The 15000-nt window shown below is 32.9% G+C and overlaps 2 protein-coding genes across 3 annotated transcripts in view; one reads left to right on the top strand and one right to left on the bottom strand.

Moving 5' to 3' along the window:
* Positions 1–13949, top strand: part of LOC125045505 (xylosyl- and glucuronyltransferase LARGE2s-like) — a 15000-nt gene extending 1051 nt beyond the window's left edge. Inside the window, exons 2-17 of the mRNA XM_047642798.1 lie at positions 186–337; positions 635–855; positions 1214–1409; positions 2045–2259; positions 2410–2495; positions 3141–3288; positions 3407–3508; positions 3693–3860; positions 3984–4164; positions 4489–4613; positions 5564–5719; positions 7372–7478; positions 7643–7715; positions 8897–8989; positions 9325–9455; positions 10001–13949. Coding sequence (XP_047498754.1) covers positions 703–855; positions 1214–1409; positions 2045–2259; positions 2410–2495; positions 3141–3288; positions 3407–3508; positions 3693–3860; positions 3984–4164; positions 4489–4613; positions 5564–5719; positions 7372–7478; positions 7643–7715; positions 8897–8989; positions 9325–9455; positions 10001–10076 — 2010 coding nt within the window. The 5' untranslated portion in view covers positions 186–337; positions 635–702 and the 3' untranslated portion in view covers positions 10077–13949. The remainder of the gene's footprint in view (positions 1–185; positions 338–634; positions 856–1213; positions 1410–2044; positions 2260–2409; positions 2496–3140; positions 3289–3406; positions 3509–3692; positions 3861–3983; positions 4165–4488; positions 4614–5563; positions 5720–7371; positions 7479–7642; positions 7716–8896; positions 8990–9324; positions 9456–10000) is intronic.
* The window catches only part of LOC125045508, a 327557-nt gene that overhangs the window by 107693 nt on the left and 204864 nt on the right, over positions 1–15000 (bottom strand). The gene's annotated exons all lie outside the window — the stretch shown is intronic.

Genomic DNA, 15000 nt, shown 5'->3' with positions numbered 1-15000 from the left:
TTTGCTGTTCATCTGGCAGACAGAAAAAAAAATTACTTGTGTATTTGCTCTACATTGGTAATGCCAAATGATGATAAAGTGCTCAGATAATTTTAAACCATAAATGGTGATAGTTTGTGTACGTTAAAATTTACTTTTGTACTATGATTTATGATTCTGTACACTAAGCATTTTGTACTTTCCAGTGTGAGTGTAGCAGCTTACGCCAAGATAAGTCGTCGAAGCAAGCGCATTGTGAGTGTGCGTTTCTCGCACACTCGAAGATGGTGGTGTGGGTTATTGCTTGGTGTGTTCTTGGGGTGTTTAATAGCGGCCGCTCTCTTCACCAAACTCGATGGTAAATTTGTTTTATTTTTTTATCTGTACAGTTCGTAGATAGAATTATAAATAAAGATTTTGAATATGATGATTGAATAATTAAATCAAGGGTTAAGAGGAATTTTGTTTTTTCATAAGATTTAGTTTTCATCTTTCTTAGTTGTACTTAAAATCCTGAATAGGCTTTTTGTACATGATAGTTGCTGAATTATTATCATTTAGATATTCAGAAGTAATATTTGAATTACTAGAACTTAAGGTACAAAAATTAAGAGTTGAGTAATACTGTATATATGACACAAATTGTATCTTACAGGCTCCGACCCAACCAATGTGCTGGGCCTCACACCGAGGGAAGTGCGCCTGGCTGAGAGGGTCAGGGAGATGGAGCAGCAGAATCAGCTGTTGAGAAGACAGCTGAGTATCTCCCAGAACCAGCTGATCCAGGCATGGGGAAATGAGGGGGAGGATGGGGCAGAGAAGATAGGGGAAGGCACAGGGACAGGGGAACAAGGTGCTACTAAGTGCAAAGAAAAGGTGAGGAAGATCAAAGTTATTAAAGGTGTTATTAATGGATATATCGGTGTCATTCATTTGAGTATGATGTTATGTTTCTAATTACTATTACTATCATTATTTCTCATTCCTGAAAATTATTTTATTAATGTTTTTGTGTTATCACTGGTACTGTTATTGTCTGTATCATTGTTGATCTTCTTTTTATTTGTCACATTATTAATAGTATTATGAATATGATTACTGGTAATAGTATTTTTATTCTAATTACTGTTACTGCTTTTCTCTTTTCTTTACCAATAGGTTAGTTATCTTTGTTTTATTTAATGGCTAGCCATGAATCCATAATACATATTAAGATCCTCTCATTGATTTTCAGGAATTCGGTGTGCCAAAATGTGAGGTGCTTCATATAGCTATAGTGTGCGCGGGCTACAACTCCTCTCGCTCTGTTGTGACCCTTCTCAAATCCCTCCTGTTCTATCGCCGCAATCCACTGCACTTCCACATGATAGCAGATGCCAAAGCACAAGTTGTCTTGCATGCACTCTTTTCTTCTTGGAATGTCCCTCATGGTAAGTCAGATTGAATTTCTCTGAATTGGAATTTGAAATTAGTGTTTGTATAGAAGGGTGAAATAGCAAAGCACAAGGTCATGGAATGATCTCTTTATAATGACTTAAAACCAACACCCCTCCCTAAAAAAAGTATTCAGTATGATTCTGAATATTGTTGATTATGAAGTAGTTAGGTATTTTAGCATAGGCTATACTTAGGTACAGATGCTATTGCAATCAACAATTTTTATATGAACACCGTAACTATGAGCTGTTAATTTCAGCCATTGCACTGGATATATGGAGAGCATTTAGTTGTAGTCCTTTTTTTGTCTTGTATGTGAGGGAAATAAGGATTTGCAAAGTAGTGTGTAAATAGTCTTTGGGTACTATTTCTTACAAGTTACTTCCTGAAATTATTTTTCCCTGCATGTGGATGATAATATCACTTTACTTAAATAATCAGGAAGCAGAAAATGAGGTTAGCAAATAAGATAATTTAAAGAACAGGATTTCACATATTGAGGGACAAAACTTGGGCCTGGTTATGAAATACAGGAAGCTTTCAATATAACTCTATCATCTTCATAGGAACCTCTGTTGTGTTGTTTCTTTCATGCTCCTAATATATTGATAACTTCACTCCTGTACAGTTGAAGTGAGCTTTTACCTGACGGACAACCTTGCCGCTGATGTGTCCTGGGTACCCAACAAACACTATTCCGGAGTGTTTGGCCTGATGAAACTCACCCTCAACAAGGCTCTACCACAGACACTCAAGAAAGTCATCGTTTTAGACACCGATATAACAGTCGCCACAGATATCGCTGAGTTGTGGAATCTCTTCTCAAAATTTGGACCAAAACAGGTAGGCAGATGTTAACTGAATGATGGACTTGTGAGATATCTCTTGTGATAGCCTGTTGATAATTGTGTTACTGACTAGATAGTTATTGTTTGTTTTCTATAATGACTTGAATTTTGGAAGCTTTAATCTCCGTCTATTTTATTATTATAGTACATTGGACTGGTGGAGAATCAGAGTGATTGGTACCTTGGCAAATTGTGGAAGTCACATCGTCCTTGGCCTGCACTTGGTCGTGGGTAGGTTTTGGATGTTGTTTTAAGTAGTTACTTTGTTTCATTCTCCTATCCACCTCTTCCTCTTCTGTTTTGTCTCTTTTTCATCCTCTTCCTTTTGGTCTTTCTAATCTTCTCTCGTTCCTCCTCTTCTTCTTCTTTTACTTATTTTCTCCTCTCTCCTCCCTCCTCCCTCTCTTCTTCCCCTTCTCCCCCTTTTCCCCCTTCCCCTCCTTCCCCTCCTTTCCCCCTTTCCCTTTCTTCTCCTCCCTCCCCTTCCTTCTCTTCTTTCATCCCCTTTCTCCTCCTCCCTCCATCACCACCGTCACCACCACCACCTTCACCACCACCACCGTCACTACCACCACCGTCACCACCACCACCGTCACCACCACCACCGTCACCACCACCACCGTCACCACCACCACCGTCACCACCACCACCGTCACCACCACCACCGTCACCACCACCACCGTCACCACCACCACCGTCACCACCACCACCGTCACCACCACCACCGTCACCACCACCACCGTCACCACCACCACCGTCACCACCACCACCACCATCACCACCAACACCATCAGTCATCATCATCCTCATTAATCTTATTTACAGATGATATTGTTCCCATTATACATGTTATTCAGAACTGATTTCCTTTTCCAGATACAACACGGGCGTTATCCTCATTCGCCTGGACATCATGCGGCAAAGCAACTGGTCGCAGAAATGGAAGTTAATTGCCGAGAGGGATCTGACCACGCTCTTCTCTACACAGCTGGCTGATCAGGACATCATCAATGCTGTCATTAAGGTTGGTCACGTGGATGGTTTTTATTATTGTTTTATTATTTATTTTGTATTTTTTTGTGTGTTGTAGTTGTTTGTGGAGGGTTGCATTAATGTTGGGTTTTGTTATTGCATTTTTTCAGCAACACCCAGAAATCGTGTACAATCTTCCCTGCCAGTGGAATGTGCAGTTATCTGACAACACCAGATCCGAGTTATGTTACTTGGAGGTTACAGATTTGAAGGTATGTTGAACAATCTTTTCCTTTTTGTGAAGGGCTTTGGTCTGTATTTGGAATTTAGTTCTGATAGCAGATTTTAATTATTTGAGTTGAGATGCTTGACATTTTAAATTTTTTGCTCTATATTGTCAGATCAGAAAATGAGAGAAACTCATATGACTAAAGATATTAATATGTTACATCGCAGGCAATCCACTGGAACTCACCAAAGAAATTAAAAGTGAAAAATAAGCATGTTGAATTCTTCCGCAATCTTCACCTCACTTTCCTGGAGTATGATGGCAACCTTCTTCGTAGGGAGCTATTTGGGTGCAATCATTCAAGGTCCATTATTGTGCCTAATCCTCTGTCTCAGGTAAATGTTGTTAGCATTATAATGTATAATTTTATGTTGGTAAATTAATTATAAATATTCTGTAAGTTTTGTAATACGTTGGGATATATATATTAGAAAAAAAAATGTTATTCTTATTTTCAGCTGAATGAAGAAGATGAGTGCTATGAATTTCGACGTGCGAGACAAACCAACTACAGAACACACTTGTTTTTCCTCGACAATGAGTATGATCCAACACCAGATGGTTTTGATGTGACACTTGTTGCTACATTATCCATGGATCGTCTGCAGATGGTGGAACAGTTACTGAAACACTGGGATGGTAAGATTTTGTTTTTTTCTTTGTTTATTTTTGGGAGGGTTTTAAAATAAGATTAAGAATACTTTTTTTTGTGTCTATGAAAATGATAATGGTAAATAGATTCTGAGTTTCTTTTATGTGTATATTTAGTTCACAGAGAAAAAGCAAAAGCAACTTGCAGTAAGAAAAATGAAAAAAATATGTCTATTCGAAAATAACAAATAAATCAGCTTTTGAAGATTTTCTCTGTGAGTCTTCTCTCATAACTTCATTATAGATTTAGAAGTAAACCATAGCAAGTGCATCAGAGAGATTTTGTAAGCTTTACTTTTAATGTCTTTCCAGGGCCTGTTAGCCTCACATTATACATGTCTGATGCTGAGGCTCAGCAATTCCTGTCATATACACAGAGTTCAGAAATAATTGCAAGCCGGAAGAATGTTGCATATCATGTCGTCTACAAGGAGGGGGTGAGTTTGACAGCCTTAATTTTTTCCTTTTTGAATTTTGCATATTTGTGGTTGATTGCATATGGTGCCTCATGAAGCTAAAAGGTTTATGTTATGCATACTTACAAACAATGCGAGCTGATTATCACATTTATTTTTCAAAATACGTTTATCATGATTTTTATTTTTGTTAAAAAGGAACTTAATGTTACACCTCCAAGTCATCTACCTTTACCATTTATTGGTTATTTGTGCTACATGAAAAAATTGTGGTTATTTTTGTTATATTGTGTTGTGTTGGACATCCAGACGGTGGCAATTGTAGAGTCTAACTTATGGGAAAAGGACTTCTAGTAGATGTAGTAACTTTTTTACTCTTTGTTCCTAATAGCTAGGATGATGACATTATTAGATCATATCATCTATGTATATAAGAAAAGAGAAAAGTAGACTTTTGTACTATAGATGGCCAATTTATTGTTATTATTATTAATTCGACAGGAGAGGGGATGGAAATGAAGTGTGATTTTAATAATCTTTTATAGAAATGTCAATTTTTTAATTACTTCATTGTGTTGCTCTGTCATTATTATTTATGTATTATATATATGAATATATATATATATATATATATATATATATATATATATATATATATATATTTATATATTTATATGTATATATATTTATATGTATATATATTTATATGTATATATATTTATATGTATATATATTTATATGTATATATATTTATATATTTATATATATATATATATATATATATATATATAAATTTATATATATATATATATATATATATATATATATATATATATATATACTGTATATATATATATATATATATATATATATATATATATATATATATATTTATATTTATGTACTTGAATATCTGAACAGATAAAATTATCCAGGACTTCAATATTTAATATGCCTCTATTTGATTCCAGAATTTTTATCCAGTCAACTTCCTAAGGAATGTAGGAGTGCAACACGTAAACACTCCGTACGTCTTCCTAACAGACATAGACTTCCTTCCGATGTTAGGGCTATATTCGTATTTAAGGAAAACACTACAGAACCTACATCCTGATGATAGTAAGAAGGTAAGAATATTATAATGAAGGCAGGAAGTTTTTGTTATATTGTACTTTTTTAAACTATTTATTTATTTACTTATTTATTCTGAAGTTTAGCACTATATTAGTTAGTAAGCAGTGATAGGGAAATATATTAATGTTTGGACTCTAAATGTGTTCAAATTGTATGATTTGTATATATATAGTCAGTTGCTTGTCTGAAGAGGTTAGATAGAGTTCTGGTTACACTAGCCACAGATTGTGATTTGTCTTTCCTTTTTTACTGGTTTTCTGCAGTCAGAGGAACAGGAGCTGCATATCCCTCCATTGAATATAGACTGAAAATGCTAACTATTAAAGTGATTAATACATCTTGGTAAATTTCACAGCATATTTTATATTAATGATTATTATTTAGGATTTTCAGTTTTCATTTTATATAAGAAATAATATTTTGTACTTCTCATTTGACTCATGAACCCAAAACTGACACATATTTAATTGAATTCTGTGAAATGTCATGTAGTTAGAAGTCAGAAGTTACATCTCAAGAAAATTAGGTAATAGGCATCTTCCTTTTATGAAGAAAAGGTTTTGAAAAGTAACTGCTTTGAACAATTAAATGATACTGCTAGATTGTCTATTAGGAATGATGGTTCTCTTTGGATTTTGAGGGGATTTGTGTCTGGTGAAAGTAATGGGTATTGTGAAGATGATACGGTGTGGTTGGAATGATCCTAGATCCCACTTCAAGTTATAGGACTATGTATCTGAGTGGTATATAGAAAATCTTTATCAAATGAATAACTATTCTTAATGAGTCTCTAATAAACTTAGCAAAAGAACAGATACAGATCTACACTATTGTCCACAGCAGAGGGATAATTAAAGATTGTGTGAATAGTTTTCGATAGATGGTTTAAGATGTGTGGTGTAACTATGAGCAAAATAATTAAAGAAAAAGAAAAAGTATCCATGTGTTAATGATAATTTGTTATCTCTTTCTCTTTCTAAATAACCATTTATTCTGTAGTTTCTTCAAAACCAGTTTTTTAAGATAATTATGAATCATATATAAATTCACTTACATATGGATTTTATCAAAATTAGCAAAAAGTAGAAAGTTTCAACTTCCATCTAAAAAAAGTATATACATATATATGAATAAATAAGTAAGTAAATAAAAGAATGAATAAAAAAAATTAAATAAATAAATAAATAAATAAAATAAAGTGCTTGGTCATAGAATTGCCCTGACTAAAGATTCAGGATAAAGCTTTTTTTTTTTTTTTCTTTTTTTTTTTTTTCTTTTGTCATATTACAAAATATGATATTGCATTGACAAGAATTGCTTATTGTATTACTTTTCATGAGAAGGATGAAGCTGATGAACTTGATATGTTCATAGTGGGTCTGAATGGTATTAAACATCTGAATAAAATCTTATGGTGGTATATTAGGTATATAACAGATGTAAACCTTTTTCCAGTATGTGAGGAAAGTGTCTGAAGGTCATAAATTTTGATGGATAGATAGATAGATAGATAGATAGATAGATAGATAGATAGAAAACCCAGGTATAAGGAATTAATTCATCTTTTCAGAAATCTAGTTATGTGTAAGGTGATGACAACTCTACTACATCCTTCAAAGTTAGTTTACGACTGTTTTCCCTCCAGGCTTGGATCGTGCCGGCTTTTGAAACACAGCGCTACCGTCTTTCATTTCCCCGCAGTAAAGCAGAACTCCTGAATAGACTTGATATGGGAGAGTTATTTACATTTAGGTGAGTAAGATGATAAATATTTAGATGGAATGTTGATCACGGCTGAAATTTATGGATTAAAAAAGGCCTTGTTTGTCCTTGTTTAGGTTAGTTTCAGTGTTTTTTTGTTTTTTTTCTTTGTAGGATATTTTTTATGTAGTTTAAGTTGATATTTCTACTTCAAGGTATCACGTTTGGACAAAAGGTCATGCTCCGACTAATTTTGCCAAGTGGAGGACTGCGACCACTCCGTATAAGGTAGGTCAAGGTTCGGAAGTGTGGACACCTTCTCTTACAAGCATTCAAATCCATTTAATAGATGATTGAATTACTTTGATCTTGTGGTTTACTTCCGTTCTCTCTAATGGCTACCAGGAAGGAGTCAGTTTGAATCCATGTTAGGAAATGTATTATTCCATCTTACACAGAGTTTGTGTTTATTGCCAGTCATAGTACTTTATTCTTAATATCAACAGGGATTGCATTTGTCCTCAACTATTTTTTTTTTTTTCCACTTGATGAGCTGGTTCCTTAATTTGTTAGTTTACTTTTTGTGTTGCTGTTCATTTATTTTTACTCTTTGTCATTTAAAGTAAAATAATACAGCATTTTGATGAGAGAATCTAATACGTTCATGATGACATGGTGCCGTATTTACTGTACAAGGAGTAAGTAGAATATTTGATGGTGAGGGTGATTATGCCAAGGCTGAAGATCATCATTAATCTTTCACTCCTGATGTATCAACCCATTGCTGCTGAGGATAACATTTACTTACATGCCATACCTATCTCATTTGTTTACTGTTTACCTTGCTGGTCGGAAGTATTCTTTTAAGTTTTTTTATAGTCAATAGCATTGTTAGAAATATAATGATTATCATAGAGTCATTGGCATTAATAACAGCATTGATATTAATAGTATTAGAAGGCAAAGGTCACATTTGTGAGGTCACATACTAACCTACCAGTGGACTTCTTGGAGCCATCTATGTGTAAACAAAATTCACAAGGCAAAACTACAGTTATTGTGCCTGACATAGTAGTTTATCGATCTGAATAATCACCATTACCAAAATTATGATATGTTCAGTGAAGTATAGTGTGAAGGTTTAAGATATACCATGTTTTCTCTTTGCAATAATCTGTATTCTGATCTGTTGTCATGTTTTCAGTGAAAAATTTGTTTTTTTGTTTTTTTGACTCTAAGACACTGACTGGTGATATTTGATAAGGAAGGAGTATGATCAGAGGTAGTATATTGAGGCCCCTAGCTAATAAATGTTATTGTGGGTGCAGTCCTGTAATTTGCTAACAGTGTGGACAGATTTCTTCCCCTTCTACTGGCAGTATGCCCCACACATAGAACATGTTAGATTTAGGCTATCATATATTATTTCGGTATTGATATATCAAAGTTTATTTAAATCTCATCTGCAGGTGACTTGGGAACAAGATTTCGAACCCTACATTGTTGTGCGTAAAGATGTTCCTGAATATGACACCCGATTTGTAGGTTTTGGATGGAACAAGGTGAGGATAAAGTCTTTCAGTTCATGTCCTTTTCATATAATGAATATATCATGAATGGAAGTGAAGAAAATTGCCTGTTATATTAGTCTCTTTATTATACTTTGTTAAGAACTAGTTGACCATAGATTGCAACTGAGGATAAATATTATGTTATTTATTTTTGCGGATATAAACTACTTATACTTATACTTATCTACTGTTTGATTTTTTTTTACTTGATTAAGGCCTAAAGTGTAAATAAGATAGAACAAAAATGCGCTTAAATGAAGTACATTGAATATAGCTAGGTAATTGTGAAGATAAATCACCTCTTTTCATGGGAATCTATTCAACAGGTGTCCCATATCATGGAGTTACATGTGATGGGTTTTGACTTCATTGTCCTTCCGAACTCCTTCATTGTCCACATGCCTCACGCCCCAAGTCTTGACATTGCCAAATTCCGTACATCTCCACAGTACAAAAGGTGAGTTCCAGTTTTATTTTTGTATTTAGGTAGGGTCTGTTGTATTTTGAGAGGAAATTGTGTGTGTTTATTGTATTGTGATAATGGGAAAAGATCTCGTGTTGATTTAAGGTTTTTGAAGCTAGATTAAATAGATACTAATGCAAAATTGCTGAAGTATTTGAATGAAAAAAATAAAGTATTGAGAAAAAATATTTTATATATTTGTAGTGTATATTTTACAATATTTTTTGTCATAAATTCATAAATTACGTGTTGCATACCAATGGTTCTCAGTTTTCTGGCAGTCAATTTTATTTTTATATTGATGGCATTGTAAGAAATGTCATAGCAATCGGAAATTTAGGATTTCTTTGAGTTTTTATAGAGCTGATGTGAGATGCAGTGGCATTCCTGCTTAATTCATTGGTATAGGATTGCATTTATTTTGGTCTTTGTTATATTTGATTGTGAATGATAAAATCAAGAAGCTCTGTCACTATATTTGCTATGTACAATGATTACTTGTATAAAGGTATTGTTAATTAAATCCACTTTCCTTTCAGATGTGTCAAGATTCTGAAGAGAGAGTTTGTGGATGACCTCAATAGGAAATACAATAGTGATATTTCTCTGCAGTGAAAATGCATTTATTCAGCAAGGAAATCAGCCAGGTCTTCCTTCAGAGAATATGATTTATTTTTTCTGGTATCCAGAATGTTAAGAAAGTTTTTGAAAGTGAAACAGAATTATTATAGTAATCACAGCCTTTTTTAATATGATCATATTTCAGATTTTATGATATGCTTATATATTTTTGGAAGATATTTACAAACCAAATATGTATAATAAGTAAGTCCTGTTTATGGCAATAAGTATTTTGTGATGTGATGCCCACGTAAAACCTTGCATTTTCTTTTGTCGCAAATTACAACCTTGTAATTGGTGTAGAGATCTCTTGGTTTTGCTTGATCAAAGACGTGCCAACGTAAATGCTGGAAGGGAAGGCATTTTTCTCCATTGTCATGCACAACGAATGTATCAAGCTTTGCTTTTATTCTTAGTTGTTAATTTGTCACTGATGTTATTATTGATGTTATTAATTTTATTATTATTATTACTATTATTATTGTTATCTATGTTATTATTGATTTATAAGCTGTATCTCCATATTCAGTTAAGAAAAAATCAGCAATTGGTTGTTTTTTTCTGTTAAAAGAAGTTACAATTAAATTGGGTGCTATAATAGTTGAATGACTTAGATAAGGTTGGGATTTGAAATGCAGATATTGCTGTCATAATGAAGACTTCACATTACTGTCTTTTGTGTTTTATGTAGAATTAGTGCATATATTTTTTATTTTTATTTTTTTTTTTTTTTTTATTTTTTTTTTTTTTTATTATAATACATGTAAGGGAAAGGATTATAAGCATCAGAATAACTGAAAAAGAAAAAAGAAAGAAGGAAAAGGAGAGTGCCATCCTTTCCGAAAGAATAAGGGAAGATAATGGAATAACTGACAATATACAGGTGTTATTGTTTAATACAGGAGGTGAAATTGGAGCATTTAGCTATTTATTCCTTGAAGATTATTCTGAACATATTCTTCTATTCAAAGTTCAAGATACTTGTTACCATGTACTTATAATGACACAGACTTTAATTATTGAATATCTGAGGTAATATTATGAAACTTTTGTAAAGGGATTCTCTATAGTGGTATATTTTATTTACAATGCTCCTTTTTTTTACATTACATATATACATGTAAGTTTGAAACAGATCTTGTATTACTCATAAACATATCAATTGTTAACAGACCTTTTTCATTATAATTAGTATATATTGATGATGTCCTGTGATATCAAACCAGAGATGTTACTACTTTGATTAAATTCTAGAAATGATTTTTTTTTTGTTCGTGTTCATTTATATTACAGTGCCTTTTAGGAAATTGACATGCATTTTACATGAGGTTATGTGCTTTCTATAAGCTGTACTTTTCCTGGTAGTGTCAGAAGCCTCATTAGTTCCAGAACTAGAGTGTAGTGCTTATTCAGTATATTAGAATTTGGGAGGATTAAATATGGTAATGAAAATGAGATCTGTTCCAAACTGTGTATGTAAGAATATTGTTTTTCTTTTTTCTTTTCTTTTCTTTTCTTTTATAGATATTTGAAGATTATTTGCATAAATGTAAAAGCGAATTGTTCACAAGTGATCCTTGTGTTTTTACAAAAAGAGTTACCACAAGAGATGATACAGTTGTGTATTTTATAAGCAGCCATTTGTTTGCATGAGACTGAAGTGTAATGCAGTAAGAAAGAGTGTGTCATTTTTACGAAAGAAGTGAGCTAAATGCCAACCAAAGGGATTATAAACTGGTAGATCTGACTGTTTTCCTTTTTTTGTTTGTACCTCTTGGGTCATCTGAAGTTAAAAGTTTCCTCATTTCTGACTGCATTTTATATATTGGTTATCAAATTGGATATGCCCATTTTTAATATAATTTATATTAAACTGTTGTTCCTTCCATATATAGGTTGTAATAGTGTGACTAATGATACTAAAGCCCAGTTTTCATCGTGTTGAATAATTATGAAAAGCAATAGAAAACTGTACCTTTTATGATATAAGAACAAATATTTTTGCTAACAAGAAGAGTCCATTGAATACCTTCTCTGGGCAGTGAATGAATGAGTAACACTGTTTTCTGTCTTCCCATTTCTTACTATTAATGTTAATTTCCAATGCTCTCACTGATGGAAGAAACGATGCATTTAGTCCCGTGTTGCACATATTAAAGGTGTCAGTAAATTTTGAACAATGCAAGACACATGTTAAAGTTATGTGCAGTTAATGGGGATTTTTTCTCCTCCCTTTTCCATAATGAGAAACAAATTACAATGAGGTACTTTACCTATAAAGAGGCAGATAGAATAGGTCTGTCTTGCAGGAAAGGGCTAACTGGATAGAAGGCAACTAAAATCAATAAGTTCTGGACTACAGCCAAAAGTTCCTATATTTTCAAGTATTCTTCTAGTCTTACTAATAGGTTATCTTCTCAGTACCTGTCAGATAACTTGTAGTTTTATTTTGATACTTCTTACGATATTCTGGTTGCAAAGAACTTGATGGTGAAGGTTGGTTTTGAAGTCAAAAAGAAAAGGATACAAGTTAGTTAATTGGCTGTTTTCTTTCCAGGTTAGATGTGAGTACATTGTAATGTGTTAGGGTATGTAATTGTGATTATGTGCGTGCATGCCTATGTATGCGTGTGTGTTGATGTCTGTGTAAATGTTATTGCCAAATTAAATACAGTAATTGTGCAAACAGTTTTGTTTTTGTGTGTTCAGTATCTATTCCAATTAGAACAAATATTTTGTGCAATGACCAAGTTTTTCTTTTCATAGTAAACTTAAATAATTTATTAAGTTCCTGTAATCTTTACAAATTCATGAGTTCAAATATTATTTAACATCTGTGATTAGGCTAAGAGCATCAGGAAATAGTTTCTGTAATTTATTTCTCTTTACCATCAAATGAAATACACGTTCATCCTTTGAGAATCTCAAAAAGAGTTTTTAAGAGCAGCTATACTTTTCTGCAGTTGGAGGGCTATAACAAAAGCTGTGACTTAGAATGAAAAATAATTGTACATGAAAGCAAGTCCTGTGAGAACTTGCTTCATTGATAGCTGTGGCACTTAATTGTGGAACGATTTACACATACAGTAAGGTGTATTCTTATCATACCTTTTTGTTGTAAGAATACTTTCAATTCTTTGATTTTCAATATCAATGACCAAAAAAAAAAAAAAAAGCATCAAAACAAAGCTTTTAGATGATTGCAATGCTGTTATTCGGCTGCATTAGTTACGAATGCATTAGGCTTTTATTTCGGTGCTTACTTACATTAAGTAATTGCACTTTCCTCTCTGCTCGATAGTAGTGTTTGCCAAAGGTGGTTTTGAATAAAGTGAGGCTTCCGTTATATATTCAAGGAGGCTGGTCTGAGTTACTTTATGGGATCTTTTAACAGGTGATGAGTCGGTGAATCAGGTATGTTTCACTTGCTTCACTGGTAGAGTAGATTTACTCGCTATCCTTTAGTTGTTTAAGTATTTATATTCAGAATATTGATCTTAACCTTCATACCAAATTTTTTTGTTTTAAGTTGCGACTAATTTGACAGTTGTTTGATTTTTTTGTTTTTTTTTGTTAATAATTATTATTATTATCTATGGTATATCTCCTTTTTTGTAAAATGAAATATGAAATATAATAATGTCATGATTTGCTGTAGTTCGGAGCAAAAAAATTGGTTATTGCAGTAGCAATTGAAATATCCATTGCAAGAAAATTGGTCATAATGTTTTCAGTCACATGTTAAGAGCACAATTGTATTTTTTTATGAGCTTCTGATCATACGAGATTTTTTCTTTATATTTATGTTTTGTGATTTACCAGTAATGTATGAGTAATTTTACTATCTAATAAATATATGATTAGTTAGTTTGTTTTTCAGTTTACCTGTTATAGCTGTGACAATATGACTATGAAATTTAAGGAAAACCTGAGAAAAAAGTGTGATATAAGATCTATGGAAAAGAATTGCAGTCAAAGTTACGCTGAATATATTTAGGATATTTTCTTTTTGTCTTTATATTCTTATAGTCACATTATTATTATCATATTATTATTATTATTATCAATAATACCTTCCTATATCATAATTTTTCGTTATAATCATATTTATTATTATATCAGGAATATTATCATTATTTCTGTCACATCATCATCATTACCATCACTCATCATCATCATCACTGCCATCATCATCACTGCCATCATCACCATCATTAAAATCAACTTTGGCATTATCATCACCATCACCACCTGCTTGGAACATGGCCGGAACTCGGCGAGAGCTCTAAGGTCGAAATTCCAATATGACCTGGTATTCTTGTCTATTTTCATCTATTTTCATCATGAAAAGTGGGATTTTTAAAAAACTCTGCACGTTTTTAGTACATCTAGTATTAGGTATATAATGAAGGCCAGTAAGCATAGGCACAGTACACAGCTTCATTAACTGTGTCATCCAGTGGTGTCCTATAAGGTTTGCCAATAAGAATCTCTCAGTATCAATGCATTCTATTGGGCCTTGGAGATCCTGCGGCAGAAAATATTATTTTTATTATTTTCCTTGTAGAATCTGGAGGGAGGGAGGGGGGGGGCTCTAGAGAAAAAGATCACCTTTTCTATGCTTATGAAAATGATGAAAAAAACCCGGATAATCCCGAAGATGATGAAGATATTTTTAAACGTTTAATCCTTTAAACCCATCAGATGATAGCCACGCCTTTATCATAATGCCGACGATAACAGGAACGTACCCATTTAGCTCAACGATGATGTAAGAAGCTTAAACATTTAATAACGTATCATAATTAATTTTGTTTTTATCTATTCGTAATTACCATCACTGCTCATAAAGACAGGTATTAGCATCGCCACAACCGGCCAATTGCGCGTCTCAGGAACTCTTACATGGTTTTGATTG

The sequence above is a fragment of the Penaeus chinensis genome, chromosome 37 (assembly GCF_019202785.1).
Source record: "Penaeus chinensis breed Huanghai No. 1 chromosome 37, ASM1920278v2, whole genome shotgun sequence".
In the NCBI taxonomy this organism is placed as follows: domain Eukaryota; kingdom Metazoa; phylum Arthropoda; class Malacostraca; order Decapoda; family Penaeidae; genus Penaeus; species Penaeus chinensis.
The sequence above is the reverse complement of the archived record's forward strand: the minus strand, read 5'-3'. Positions and strand labels throughout refer to the sequence as shown.